Source organism: Culex quinquefasciatus, chromosome 2 (genome assembly GCF_015732765.1).
Source record: "Culex quinquefasciatus strain JHB chromosome 2, VPISU_Cqui_1.0_pri_paternal, whole genome shotgun sequence".
NCBI lineage: Eukaryota > Metazoa > Arthropoda > Insecta > Diptera > Culicidae > Culex > Culex quinquefasciatus.
The window spans coordinates 169,556,685-169,572,935 of NC_051862.1; the positions used below are offsets into that span (position 1 = coordinate 169,556,685).

Sequence of the window (16,251 nt, forward strand, 5' to 3'; positions counted from 1 at the left end):
CTGTGTCAAAGACTCCAATATTCATAAAGATTTTAAAGGTCTTAAACAGCTTTTCCATACTCAAATATATTGAAATAGTGAAAATAACCTTAAATTTAAAGTAAGTTACTAAAACAAATTGTAAATTGTACAAAATATCACAAAATTTATTCAAGAGTTAAAAAAGCTCAGAATTCACGACTTTTCCCGACTTTTTGACATCCCGAGCAGGGGTAAATAACACGGGAATACCAAATTTTGGTATTACTTGGGCAAATAACAGCGACCAAAATGTGCCCTTGGTTGCCCAGTAATAGATGGTAAAATACCATGAAATCATACCAAAATCTTGTATGTGTAAGGGCACAACAATACCAAACCATGTTATTCCAAGGGTAAAATAATACCTCAAAATAAAACCATTTCAATACCAAGCTGAGGTCTTCTGGATTTTTGAACATTGCTTGAATACCAAAACTTGGTATTGCCATGGTTTTATTTTGAGGTATTCCCGCCCTTGGAAAATCATATTTTGTATTTCTGTGGTCTTTCACATACATGATTTTGGTATGATTTCATGGTATTTTACCATCTATTACTGGGCAACTAAGACATTATGGTCGCTGGTATTTGAACAAGTAATACCAAAATTTGGTATTTTCATACCATTTTTAGTGCAGCAGTTGCAGTTAGTGAAAAAAATTATTCATATGAAACAGCCAAATCTACTCACCTGATGATTCCATGTTGTTATTAGTGATATTCTTCACCACACCGAATGCATTTGTCATTGATGAACGGCCTGTGCTTGAAGTTCTTGAAGCTTCTGAAAAATAACAAGATTGAAAAATAAGTATTATTAAAATGAAACTGAATTGATATTCACCAAAATTCATTAATCTGTCGATTGACTCGTTTTTCAAAGTATTTGGTTATCCCGACTTAGAGATATTTCAACGTTTTTGAAAAAAATATTAGTGGGTATATCACATTAATTTTTAAAATCATCGTTAACATTTTTGGGTTTCAAGTCATTTTAGCGCAAAATTATTTAACTCGTAAAATTTTTTTAACAAATTTCCCATAGTTACAGAGAAAATTGATGAAACCTTTCAATATTCAAGTAATACCAAAATGTGCCATCCTGACTTAGAAAATTTTCCACAATTTCAAGTCATTTCTGTAGGGGGTATATCAAAAATGTTTAAAATCAAATTTGAAATTTCCGGTTTTGAATGAAAGCATTCGCTTTGAGACATCATTTTAGCGCAAAATTAATTATTTTGTCAAAATTGGTCAAAATTTTCCCATAGTTTCAGAGGAATTTGATAAAACACTGTAATACCAAAATAATACCAAAATATGCCATCCTGACTTAGAAAATTTTCCACAATTTCAAGTCATTTCTATAGGGGGTATATCAAAAATGTTTAAAATCAAGTTTGAAATTTCCGGTTTTGAATGAAAGCATTCGCTTTGAGACATCATTTTAGCGCAAAATTAATTATTTTGTCAAAATTGGTCAAAATTTTCCCATAGTTTCAGAGGAATTTGATAAAACACTTAAATACCAAAATAATACCAAAATGTGCCATCCTGACTTAGAAAATTTTCCACAATTTCAAGACATTTCTGTAAGGGGTATATCAAAAATGTTTAAAATCAAGTTTGAAATTTCCGGTTTTGAATGAAAGCATTCGCTTTGAGACATCATTTTAGCGCAAAATTAATTATTTTGTCAAAATTGGTCAAAATTTTCCCATAGTTTCAGAGGAATTTGATAAAACACTGTAATACCAAAATAATACCAAAATATGCCATCCTGACTTAGAAAATTTTCCACAATTTCAAGTCATTTCTGTAAGGGGTATATAAAAATTTTTAAAATCTAGTTTGAAATTTCCGGTTTTGAATGAAAGCATTCGCTTTGAGACATCATTATAGCGCAAAATTAATTATTTTGTCAAAATTGGTCAAAATTTTTCCATAGTTGCAGAGGAATTTGATAAAATACTGTAATACCAAAAGAATACCAAAATGTGGTGTTCGATCATTGACAAATTCTGCAATTTTGCAATATCAAAACAATACCTTAAATTGGTATGATACCACATTTTGCTCTTGCATAATCCTTAAGACAAATTTTAAAGGGTCCAAGAATACCAAAATTTGGTATTGATACCAGAGAAAGGTATTATTACGCATTTCCCTTGTTATTTACCCATGCTCGGGATAAAATCATAAATTCCCGACTTTTTTTCGATTTTTGACGGATTTTGACGAATTCCCGACTTTTTCCCGATTTTTGGCGGATTTTGACGAATTCCCGACTTTTTCCCGACTTTCCCGACTCGGCGGCAGATTTTTTGACCATGTTTCTCTATGGCTTAAAAGTTGCGGGTTTTTGTCCCCTAAAACATATCAAAAAATCTCGAAAATCAAAAAATACGTATTTTGAGAAATTGAGCATTTGTGAAAAAAGGTTGATTAAAAAGTCCACAATTTTTTCCGTGTACCTATTTTTTCTCAATAGTCCTCAACAATACCTACAACTTTGCCGAAGACACCAAATTGATCAGAAAATTCACTCAAAAGTTACAGCTGTTTGAATATGTACGTACCATTTTTGTATGGACAGCTGCCGAAATTGTATGGAGATTTATATGGGTGAACCAATGACACAAAAAAGCTTCTTAGGTCATAGGGAAGGCCCTCACAAAGTTTGAGTAAAAGAAAAAAATACAAATAAAATCCATTTCCGGTTTTGGTAGAGAATTGCTCTATTGTAGAAAAAGAAATATCCAAAACTTTAGTACCGTACTACTAGAGCGTCCAATTTCCCGGGGTTACAAAATTCCCGGGAAACGGGAAATTTTCAACAAATTTGAAATTTGAAATTTAGCGGAAATTATTCTAATCCTGTTTCTGATTAATCTTTTGCAACGAAATTGTATAGAACAGCAACTTTAATGGTTAATTTTGAAATCTTTCAAATCGACCCAAATGAAAGAAAATATTATTAGTATTTTTGTTGAGAAGGATTTTTTTAAATCAAAGTGTTTGGACAGTGAAAATCTATGCTCCACAACCATAAAATTGCTTTTAAATTTGTCTCAAGGACCATAAAGTTAAAATTAAAAAAAAAACCAAAAAATTCAACTTGTGAATAAATAAATAATCATTGAATTTACCTTAAAAATCTAATTTCTAGCGCTTTTTAACTTGAAACACAATTTTTTAACTTGAAAATTTGATACGAAATTGTTTTTTAATGGTTTTATGATATGACTTTAGTTATATGGTTCAGCCTAATAAATCAATTAGATTAAAATAATTTTGAGCCTTTAAAAGTGGTTGAAATTCAACAATATTTTTTCATATATAACCCTCTTAAGCCCTTGGTAGCTCACGTGCTTCATAAATTTATAACTTCAATCTGTTGATCTTGGCCGGAAGATGTAAATATCTTATTTTCAAATGATATTACAAAAAAAACATTAAAAAAAGGTTGTCAAAAATAAAATAGTTTATATTCATTCCATAACAGCGTAAGTTTTGTTGTCCAACATATAAGCAAACAGTATTCCTAGTGGTGAATGCTTCAGAAATAAATATTATCTGAATTAAACCTTGACATGAAATTTACAGACAAGCTGATTAGTTAATATGAACAGTAGATGGAAATAAAAAAATCATATCTCCAATTATTATTTTTTTTGCAAAATTTCAAAACATTGGTGCCAAAAAGGTAGGAAAATGTATACTTCTGCTTGTATTTCGGGAATTCCCGGGAAATTTACAAATTTCCCGGGAAACGGGAAATATTTTTTTCCGGGAAATCCGTGATTTTTTTCCGGGAATTTTTTCCCGGGACGGGAAATTGGACGCTCTAGGGACTACAGTCTGAAAAGAGACAGAACGATGCACATTTTTTGTTGTTTTGCCACTATTCTATCCGAAACAAATAAAACATATCCAGATATTGTGCAGGCTAAAACAGTTGTCTCAATTTGTCCCATGTGTCCCGTTTTGCCCCAGATGACGGTACTAAGCTTTGTTTAAATAAATGGACAAAAGGAATGGACAACGGCAACCTGCGCGAGTGAAAACAACCTGTTGCACTCAATCTCGCTCCATAAGCCATAAAACAATCAAAGAAACATTTCAGAAGCATGTCATTACCGTGTCCCAAATTCACACCGTGTTCGTGACACCTGGCAGGCACACACCCCGGCGTGAAGTGGGTTTCCATTAACGGGGCTGGGCAAATTAAATTAATAATAAAAGATAAAAGCCCTATACTTGGCGCAAAAATCGATACCTTCCAAGTAGCACGTCATATCGCCCTTCAACAGCTATCAATATTCATTGCAAGGAAAAATCATTATCGCGCAAAATTATTTGATTGATGACCTCGACAGGAGTGAAACACGTGTATCCGATACAGCTACAGATTGGTGCTCGAAAAGTGTCTTTATCACCCTATTTAGGAGCTGTCTGATCACGGGCGATTGGATTATGGCAGTGGGCTTTTTTTTTTAATTTGAGTTTTGGGCTCATTTATACGCTCACCGGAACAACCCCCAAAAATATATTTGACCGTTTGTTTTCAGAGTTTACACCTCTGCCCCTTGGTCAATGCCATCAACTCAATGGTCAAGTTGTCAAACTGGTTTAAAAAGTCCCACAGACAAACCAACTAATAAAAGTCAATTTGCAATTTTACTAGCTCATCCCGTCTGGCAAGGGTTCGCTTGGCAAAACAAATCAACCTTCAGTGACATCGAAACCAAAGCGAATGTTTATGATTACGGGTGGGGAAACGTAATCCAACTGCATTATCTCGCCGGATCAGGTACGTGGTTTATCTTCGCTCCTGGATCCAGCGACCAGCGCGCAGTACCGGGTGGAAGGACAGTAAATTTGTAATCTGATATTAGAGGAGGACTGCTGCAAGTCGCGCTTCTATAAATGGGGGTCTTTTCCAAGTTTTCTTTGTTGGAGGTAAGTGCTCTTAGCGTTGCTGCTGTGGCCACCCGAGAAGAAAAAGTGCCAAGTGCCCTGGAAGTTGCACCTGACCTCCCGCCGCGGAGAGTGACTCACTCGCGGGGGTTAGTGTTGTGTCCTTCCTTGGTGTTCCTACACAGGGAAATATCGGTAAATTTAGTGTGGGCGGGGATGCTAGGCCGGTATTAATATTGCAGGGTGACCACTCAAATTCCATTTTCAAATTCCCGACTTTTTTCCAGACTTTTCCAGAATGCTCAAATAATAGGCATTTGTTATCTAAATCATGATTTCAAACAAAAAACTTTCTATAAAAAAGTCAATATTAACCACCGAAAAAAAAATCTCAATGAATTAAAAAAAAAATCCAAATATAGGCATTTTTTGTAATTACAGAAATTAAACAACAAATAAAAAACTTCAAAAATTGAATTTCATTATTATGATTCAGAGTAGAAACACAAACAATTAGTCATTGAAAAAATAATCGAAAGTTCAACAATACTTAAAACTTCCATGATATTTTTCAAATTGGCAAACGTATAGTTTTTGATACTTCGTTTCAACTGGAAATGACAAAAAGTTAAAGATAACTGAACTTAAAATCTCGATCCTATTTTTTTTAAACTTCATCATCATTTTAAATCAAAGAAGGATTCAAACATAATTGCTGTTATTATTCATTTAAAGGATTTAGAAAAATGTCAATTAATTCATAACAAAATAAAAAAAAAATCAAACCATCCACATTAACGACCCCCGGGTCTTTTGTGGTCTCTATTGCAAGTTTCTGCTCGAACCTAGGAGTCCGAAGGCTTGAATGGGGAGAGCACCCAAACCTCTTTTTACTCCAAGGAACCTTCCACCCCAGTGTTTGAACTGACGACCTTTGGATTGCGAGTCCAACCGCCGCCAGCGATTCCACCGGAGTAGGCTTGGTTTGGTGTGTTGTTTGTACTTATGGCATGGAGACAACTCCTACACCTGGAATGACTTAACGGCCTAACAACCAAGGCCGGGACCGACATTTTACTTCCTCATCCGATGGAAGGTTGCAGCAGACGGGAATCGAACCCAGAATCACCCGCTTACAAAGCGGACAGCGTTACCATTCGGCCACGCACTGCCTATAACATAACAAAATGTTTTTGCCAAATTCCCTTTTTAATTTTGTAATTTTTGATATTGAATTTTCTAATCAATGCTAAAGGTCAGTATTTAACTGTTTGTTTTTTCAATTAAAATTCAGTTTGATATGATTTTATGCTTTCCCACTTTTTTTAAGCAAAATGTTTGATGAGACTATTTTTTTAAACAATTTTATTGCAAAAAACTCAAAATTTCCTTGATTTTTTTTGCAATTTCAAAATTTTCTTTATGTTTTAAAAACGTAATTTTTTTTTTCAATTTTGGATTTTATGCGATAATTAAGTTTTCCGAAAACTGAAAATAAAGCTTTATTTATGGTATGTAATTTACCCATACTCACAAAAAAAAGTTCAAGGGTAACATTTGGAAAAAAAACATATTTTAAATTACTTAATGAATTTAGTTAAACAATTAATAATATTTATAAAAAAAACATTGCCACATTCAATTTGGAATCTGTTTTCAAATATTCAATTTATGTGACAAAATTATATAGAATCTATTAGGATTTATTTTTATATTAGTTTTTCATTGTCTTTACCTCTTGTTTAATGAACAAAAAAAAATAGCGATCATTTGATTCATAGAAAAATATTATGAAAATCTGTGTCAATGACCCCAATATTCATTAAGATTTTGAATGTCTTAAACAGCTTTTCAATACTCAAATATATTGAAATTGTCAAAAGAACCTTAAATTTAAAGAAAGTTACTTAAGCAGAAATGAGTGACTTCAATTTTAAAATTGTTCAAAAGTTGAAAAATAATTTTCAAACAAGTATGCTCAGAATTCCCGACTTTTCCCGACTTTTTGACACAAAATCACAAATTCCCGACTTTTTCCCGATTTTTTGCGGATTTTGGCGAATTCACGACTTTTTCCCGACTTTCCCGATTTCCCGACTTGAGTGGCCACCCTGATATTGGGATGGTCAATCTAATTAAAATGTAAATTTGTTGTGTCCTTTATTGGGACTCAAATTATGTAGCACAATTCTTTATTTTTTATCTAGTTGATGTGAATAAATTTTTCAATTCAGGCTGATTTTCGTTGAGCAGATTTGAAATATTTGGTCGTGAAAAACTTAAAAGTTAATTAAAAATTACGGTGAACAAATCAGTATCCTAGAGCAGACAGTTTAAACCACGTGCTAGAACAATGAATCCCAAAGGATCCGAATAAAAAGCAGTGTTAATTACACCGCCCATCACTCTTGCTCAACCACCTCAGGTTGCACACCCACTACTACTGATGACTGTTGGCATGTGACCGGTTTAATCCATCAACTGCTGTTTGCCACTATTTAACTCTTTCGTTTTCCTCCCCCTCATCCCGTTTTCCAGCGCATCCCGGTTGAAGCGTAGCCCGGGAAAACTGTCGGCGGCCGACGCCCTCTCGCTGCTCGCTATCCTGGACTCCCGCGATCCGTACTCGGCCGCCGCCGGAGGTCCCCTGTCCGAGTACGGTCCCAACGACGTGCTGCCCTACTCACCGAGTTCTTCGATGGCGATGGCGAACCAGGCCACCCAGGACATTCCCCTCTCGTTGGCCCTGGCCCAACTGCTGGCCGAACGGAACAGTCTTGGCGGCGGCGGAGGACCCCTGCTGTCCCCGTATGGTGACCTCGGGAATGGCGACGACGACGGCGGTGACGGCCAGTGGATGAACTCGTGGACCGAACCCGGCGTAGACTACATGGGCTTCCCGATGGACGTCGGAGCGGGACGATTGAACGGGGGCTACGGCATTGGAAAGCCGTCCAAGATTGGTGAGTTTGGGTTAGGGGGATCTAGATTGTTAACTTTATATTGTTGCTCAGCGAAAAAAGCAATTACTGACAATCTTTTGTAATGATAATTTATGCAATCAATACAAAACAAAACCAAACGCTCCCAAATCTAATAGAAACTGCTAAGACAAAGATTTGATTTTGATTTTTCAAATAAAAAAATCAGAAATTTCGCTCGGCAGCATTACCTTGGCGTTCTCTATTGCGGAATTCCTACTCGAAACTATGTGTGCGAAGGCTTGAAACGGTGAGGCAATCCAAACCTCGTTTTACACCTGAAGTCCCATCCACGCCGAGATTCAAACTGACGAAATTATGATTAATGAAGTTTTGATATGAAAACCCTTATAAATGGTAAAACAGGAAAAAAGGTTTTTCTAAGTGATTCTAAATGTTTTAAATAAGACTTCATTTTTCAACTGACGATATCTTGGCAACTAGCGGTTTGAATTTAAATGTTAAAAAATAAAAATATTGTAAAATTTTCCGGTCTCTTTACAAAAAATATTTTAAAATGTTAAAAACTACTCCCTCAATCCCGAAGGTCACAAAACACAGATATTGCAAATATAGTTGTTGATTTTAAACATTCAAAACATTTTTCTTGGAAAGATCGGCAAATTTTCAAATATTTTTATTTTTAACATGGAAAACCGTTGCAATAGTTGCCAAGATATCGTACGAAAAATTAAGTAATTAAACAACACTCAGAAAAACTCATTTTTAGTGCGTCCATCCCGGGAATTCCCGGGACAAAAATCCCGGGATTTTCCCTAAACCGGGAATTCCCGGATTTCCTTGATTTTTGATATTTTGTCCCGGGAATTCCCGAAATTGAAAAAAAAAATTTGTTCTAGAAATTCAGATTTGGTTGTGAAAATAGATGAACAGTTGAATACTTAGTAATCGATAACAATTTTAAAGCATTAGACCAGTTCTCTACGAAATCGATCTTTTTGCCTTTCTTACTAAAGAAAGGTATAGGTTTTACTTTAAGCCAGGACGTCATTTCCAGCTTCGTAAATATGTCGATTCAGCATGAATTTTAAACCGAAAAATCGCTAAAAAATCACACTGCATCGACGCTTCGTCGCCAAGTCGACAAGTTGTCAAGTTGAGCTTCGAATACTGCCGCGAGAATGCTGGCGCATATGTTTCGGCTCGACTTATACTCGTTCGTAGTAGCTTGTCTACCGATGTTTCCTTCAACATGTAAGATATCGTAGCTTTTCGGTTTCTTTTGCTCTGTCAGTTTTTGCATAACTGTCCAATGTTAATGCAAAAACTTTTTTGACATAGGACATTCATCCGGGTACAATCAATTTGTTTCCCTTGTGCTCCTAAAATCGCCTTTAAGTAGGCTTCATTTGTCGTGTCGTTTTATTAAACAGAGTTCATTGGATTCCAATAGGAGCTTTCGAAGCTTCTAAGCTTTATATCGTTTTCAAAGTTTTCAATGCTCGCGACGCCAATGGCTATCTACCTAAGGTATTGCGATTGAGTGTGTAGTGGTGCGGTTGTAAAAATATCTATCTTCGACTCTCTCACTTTCGTAGACGCTGAATGGCAAGCTTCCCACTGTGCGGTTAACTCGGTTTTGCTTTGCGCCTGCTTTGTTCGGTTTTTGGGCTCGTACCAAAACTAGAAAACCAAAACCGCGGTGTGTGTCGTCACTTGCGCATTGGAAGCTAAGAATTTGTACGATTAAAAATATTCGATAGGTGAAAATTGTGTTTTAAATTTTTTTTAGAAAACACATCATTAATAATACCTTGCTTTCATCATTAGATTTTTTGTATCAAGTCGATGTTGTGAATTGAGAGAAGTTATATTCTTTAGTAAGAAAGGCTCTATCTCACCCCTGGTGGGATTAAATCGGGTTTTTTTTTTAATTTTAATTTTTGTGTTTTTTTAATCCGGCTGAAACTTTTTGGTGCCTTCGGTATTCCCAAAGAAGCCATTTTGCATCATTAGTTTGTTTGTTATTAATTTTCCATACAAATTTGGCAGTTGTCCATACAAAAATGATATATGTAAATTAAAAAATCTGTATCTTTTGAAGGAATTTTTTGATCGATTTGGTGTCTTGGGCAAAGTTGTAGGTATGGATAAGTACTACACTGAAACAAAAATGATAAACGGTAAAAAAAATTGGTAATTTTTAATATCACTTTTTGTCACTAAAACTTGATTTGCAAAAAAACACTATTTTTATTTTTTTATTTTTTTTATATGTTTTAGGGGACATAGAATGCCAACTTTTCAGAAATTTCCAGGTTGTGCAAAAAATCTTTGAATTTTCGAATCAACACTAATTTTTTTATAAAATCGTAATATTGGTCGCAAAAATTTTTCAACTTCATTTTTCGATGTAAAATCAAATTTCCAATCAAGAAGTGCTTTAGTGAAAAAGTTAAATTATAAATCACCAATTTTTTTTACCGTGTATCATTTTTTCAGTGTAGTCCTTATCAATACCTACAACTTTCCCGAAGACACCAAATCGATCAAAAAATTACTTCAAAAGATACAGATTTTTAAATTTTCATACACCATTTTTGTATGGACAGCCGCCAAATTTGTATGGAAAATTATATGGACAAACTAATGATACAAAATGGCTTCTTTGGGCATACCGAAGGCACCAAAAAAGTTTCAGCCGGATTAAAAAATACAAAAAAAATCTAATGACCGAAATCTCAGAGAATTGCTCATTAGTAGGCTTAGTGATTTTTCACGCTCGAAAATAGAAAATTTCACGGGGACCTCAATTTCAAAACACCAAATTTCACGCAAATTTCACGGAACGTGAAAAATGTTAAAGTAACTCTGAAAATGTTATGTTTAAATCACAAAAACTACTTTTTAGCTTCATTAAATACTATTCTTCAATAAACTTAAAAAAATCCTAACTAAATTTTACTTGACTTGACACAACAAAAAATCTCCTTATTTTCAAAAAAGTTTCCATCTGGTTAATGGATTGGCTCTATTTACATTTTGAAACTAAATGTAAGCATGCGTATTATCATTTGTTGAACTGCGTTTTTTTAATATTCGACTTATAAAGCTAAAAAGTTTTCGCTGATTTGCTTCTGTTTTATCAGGTTTCATTTCATTGAATTTCATATCTATCATATCAGATTTAACAATCTTGTCCAGCCAAAATGAGTAAAATAGTTTCAATTTTCCGCGACAATTAGTCAATTCAAAATATTTATTAAGGTTTTCATCTCCTTTTTCAAAAGCTTAATTTAAAATCAATAGGTAAAAATAATATAATTGATAACGAAATAGAAATTTTAATTCAAAATTAGAACAGAAAACAAAAAAGGTGCTATTTTTAACTTTCTAGAGAATCATCCACCCTAATAAATAATCAAATATCGTTAAAATTATTTTAACGGGAATCAGAATTTTTTTTAAAGGTTCAAAGATAAAAAATACTCTTTATTTCATTTTGAATAAAACAAAGCTGATTTATTTTAATTTCTTTTGAAGTTTTACCTTTCAAGTAAAACAGTAGTATTTTAATTAATTTAGTTAGTTTCTAAAATACTGAAAAACCTGAACAATTCTTCAAATGGTTCAAATCAAGCTTTTCAATCGGAAACTAATAAAATTTACTGAAATAGTCTTTATTGTTGAAATATTTATTATAATGCTATTTGAAAAAAAAAATTGAGAAAATTGATAAATTTCAAGAGTTTTATACCGTCGGCGAACATAAATCGTCAAATTCACTAACCCTATATTAGTAATTGAACAAGGTTATTCACTCGCTTGATTCTACAGTAGTTTTTACGATTATTGTTATACCTATTTGAGTTTGATACAATATTTTGAGAAAAATCGTTGTATTTTCACGCAAACATAAAATGTCACGGAATTTCGCGGAAAAAGACAAATTTCGCGGATTTCACGCTGTCCGCGAAATCGTGAAATTTCACTAACCCTACTCATTAGCAAATTTGTATTCAGCATATATCAACATTTACATGGCTTATAAGGGAAAATTATTTTAAAAAAAATAGTTTAGTGATCCGCAAAATACCTAGCGCTTTAAATATGTTTCATTACATTTTATTTATTTTTCAAATGTTTACATTTACTGATGATTTTAAACTTGAAAAATAATAATATTTAATTATTTTTCATCAAACATCGGCATCTGAAGCAAATTAGGACAAAAGTAACGAATTGAGACAGCATAATGTTCTGATTTTTTTTTAATTAACAAAACAATTAGTACTCCAGTGATTAAATTTATTGCTCTAAAATATCCTGTACCTATGCAGACTGCAGTCTCGATTTCCCCCAGTTGGCGGTAGTGACATAAAGATAGTTTGTATAATATGTTTTATGTAATACATGAAATTCTAAACTTTTTTAAAATTTTACGTTGGGTGATTTCGTTTTATTTGTTTTCGTTTCTTGTTTTTTTTACAGTTTAACTGATTTTTTTATCTTTTGCAGTCATTTCATTAAAAAAATTAAGGAAATATATTTAGAATATATTTAGAATTTTATGATTATTAATATGAAATAATTTGAATCACATTGTACTAAAAATTATGATGCATTTAAAATCCAAAAAAACAAAAAACTTTTTTAAATTATTTTTTAAACTAACTAAAAACTGCTGTTCTTGTTCAGATTGAAGTGAAGATTATCACCAATTAACAGTATTGAGCTAATTTTACGATTGTAAGCTTGAAAAACGTAACAAAATTAATAAAAACATTTTTTTTTTTGTTTTATTATAGAGACTTTACACCATTGTGCATTCATCTCTTCAAGGTGGATAGTGGAAGAGGAAAGGTTACAGAGTTTTAAATCACTTGTCTGGCTATATTTCAATAATTGTTACCATGCCTTTTTTCTAAATATTTCTGTCTATGTTTCAAATATATAGCGGAAAATTTTGATTTTAAATTATCAAGATCTTCAATTTTATCTTCGTCCTCTTCCTCCAGGGATTTAACAGTTATCTCATAACACTTATTCCTATAATATTTTGCTTTTATGACATCTTCGTCTTCTTCATCTGTTGTTTCTTCTTCAGCCATCTCTCTTCGTTTTGTTGTCAATTCGTCATCCGCGTCCAAATATGCTTGTAGGCGCTTCCGGGTTTTGCGAGTGTGCTTAGAAAGCACTGTCTCGAATCCATCTTTGTCTTCTTCGTCAATTTCACTTGTTTCCATTGCATTTTGTTCTGGTTTACTGTTGTTGCTTTTACTGCTGCTGCTGCTACTTGGCTCAGGTTCAATCGGTGGTGTACTGCTTTTTTGGTTCACCTTTTTAGTTGAATCCGCACATTTTTTGTTCTTTGCTTTGAGTTTGCAAAGCGATTTTTGCCTATAATCGTCACTGTTGCAGCAGCATTGTTTACAGTGATTGATTTCGGCGTTGGCTGTTTCAGCAACATCCGCAGGGTCCGAACTCCATTTGGGATCCCTGGGAAGAAGTTAATCCAGCGGTCGTTGGTGATGGTCAAAATTTCGCCGTATTTACTCATCACTTTTACTACGTCGTCATTGCTTATGCCTAGAGGTAGGTCAAGCACACGAACTTCCGTAGCGTTGTTGTCCAGGTAAATCGGGATTTTGCAACCCTGATATACCAGAGGTTTGTCGATGATGGACGAGGCCACTGCTGAGTCGGCGAACTGCAACACGACTATTCTTCTTCTATTGCATAATTGCAATGCTCGCAAGTTTTCTTGGTTTACTTGAAGGTCTGCGAGGAATTTTTTTACTAGCTTCGGGCCTAGTTGAGTTTGGAGTTGACAAAAATCCAGAACCACACTGTTTTTGTCTACGGTGCACATTTTAAAAAAAGCGGCGACGCGCACACAAACTGCGGACTGGCGTTGATAATGCGACTTGTAAGGTCGGCGGTTACTTTGCAACGGATTAAAACATTGATTTTATGACTGTTTAAAAAAATTACCGGGATCCCGGGAATTCCCGGGATTTGAAAAATATTTTTCCCGTTTCCCGGGAAATTCAAAACCCGGGAAAATCGGACGCCCTACTCATTTTTCTTAAATTTAATTGTTTTTTTAGTTTTTAAAATTGTCGAGGTTATTCTCAGTGAATGAAAAATAACTTATGGAAAATTGGAAGAACTTTCCGGTAAATATATTTTCGAGAATGAAAAATCAAGTCTGTCTTATAAGAATTGCCAAAAACCACCAAAAAAGCTGTTTTTTCAACATTTTTATTTTTAAAACCGCTGTAACTTTGCAAGGATTGGACAAAGGACAATGGTCAATATGTAGACTTCTATGTAAAATTGTCTGGCAAATCTATTCCCACTATCGGTTTTTTTTTAAATTTAGACGTTTAGACCACTTTTCAAAAACACAGATTTAGTAAATGATTTTTGTATTTTTTTAGGAGAGACATACCATCCTGCATTTTTCGTCAGTCTTTTGGAACATCTTAGGCTATTTCCTCAAAAATTTTGAACGAAAAAAAATCGTGACATCACCTTCAAATATTCCCCCCCCCCTTTCGGTCCGATTTTGAAGAAGTAGGGGGGGTGGTGGAGATATAAACTTTGAAAAATATTTGCAACGGCCTAAAAGCTTGTCAATTAAACATGAAATTGTCAATGTTTACTGATACCAATTTAAATTTAAACCAATTCGGTCAAGAGGACGGTACATCTTAAGGATTTTTTTTATATCTTGATTTTCCACTGATGGAAAGACGAAAAACGAAAAACACACCGACGACGAACACATTTTCATTGAAATTTTTCAGTTTTATGAAAAAACAAATTTTCGCCGCCTGATTTTTCGAACCATAAATTATGAAAAATATTTGCAACGGCCTAAGAAAACGGCCTAGAAGTTTAGATTGACCCCTTAACGTTTTAAGCATTATTTCCGTAGTTCTTGTTACATTAATTCCCCTTTCTTCCCAGGTTTCACTCCCCAAAAGCGATTCATGGTTTCAAAGCGAAAACGCAGCGTGGGTAGCCAGCAGGAGGACAACGACACTGATGAACACCACGAGAAGCAGGAGCAGGACGTCGACTGCAAAAGCGACCAGAAGGGCTGTCTGTTGCGAAAGTACGGCCAACTTGCCGGCTCCCGGCCCAAAGTGGAGGCCTCGGCCTAGGACGGAACACGACCCCAGCACCGCACACCCGGACAACCGACATTGCGACCCGATTTTACTAGATGTCTAGATAAGGAAAATAAACACAACATGTTAAGTAGCAAACTGTGCAAAATCGTCACGGAGGAGGTGGAGGAGAGACAATCGGCAGGACGGCTAGAAGCTGAACCTCACCCCAGATGGCCCCAGGCGACTAGAACGGGACACTTGGCAACCAACGGCTACCGACCAAACGGATCAATCGGAACTGAAAACTGGAACTTGAATTTATCAATATCATTATTATTGTGAAAGATTGAATAGCTAAAATATTTCTCCGTATTTTCGTTAGAGCATATGACTCAAACAAAAAAGAGATAATTGGGAATGGAATAAAAACATTACATTGTCGAAATAAAATGAAATTTAATCATTAATTACTCAAGCATAACATACTTAATCAAATTCGAATACAGATATCTTCTTGTTTAAATGTTGTTCAGAATTACTCAAATTACGGCTACCATTGCGAATAATCGAAATATCAGACATTTTATTGCATAGGAGAGAACAATCTCTTATGATCGGGGCTCTATTTAAAGGAATAAGTGTAAGATGGCTATTAGTAGTTAAATATAAACATCACAATGCCAAATGCTATAAATTACGGTTCAGAGGTAAAAAAGTTTTAGTGCTAGGATCAAACAAAAAAAAACACATTCTATATATCCTTAAATGAAATTTCAAAGAAAAAGTAAAAAAAATAAATATTTATCACACTGATCGTTCAAAATCCACAATAAACATTATTAAACCAGACGGTGTTACTTTGCACATCATGAAAACAACAAAAACAACGCCTAAAAGTTGCAGAAAGAAGAACAAAGTCGCGAGCGTTTACTTTTCACAAATCAAACAACGTTATCCCTAAGTTCAAACTACAAAACATCGTTATGCCAACACGTGGTCGCGGTCGTGCGCGATCGCACAAACGCACAACAGAGAACTGTGAGACGACTGCGACCCGTGATCTCGCACGCACGCCGCGCTGGGGAGACGGAGAGAGAGAGAGTACAGAGGGAGGATAGAGTTTTCACGTAATAAAATCCCTTGGTTGGAAAACAAAACACACCCAAAGTTTGTTACTCTTTACGTTTCGCGAGTCACCCGACTGAGTGTTGAAACCCAACCTTCGTTGAAATGAACTTTCAGCTGCA

General features: G+C 34.5%; 1 protein-coding gene across 2 annotated transcripts in view; it reads left to right on the top strand.

The window, feature by feature from the left end:
• The window catches only part of LOC6031344, a 98,317-nt gene extending 82,066 nt beyond the window's left edge, over positions 1-16,251 (top strand). For both annotated transcript variants that reach the window (XM_038258506.1, XM_038258505.1), the window contains 2 exons: positions 7,480-7,904; positions 14,859-16,251. In XM_038258506.1, coding sequence (XP_038114434.1) covers positions 7,480-7,904; positions 14,859-15,055 — 622 coding nt within the window. In that variant the 3' untranslated portion in view covers positions 15,056-16,251. The remainder of the gene's footprint in view (positions 1-7,479; positions 7,905-14,858) is intronic.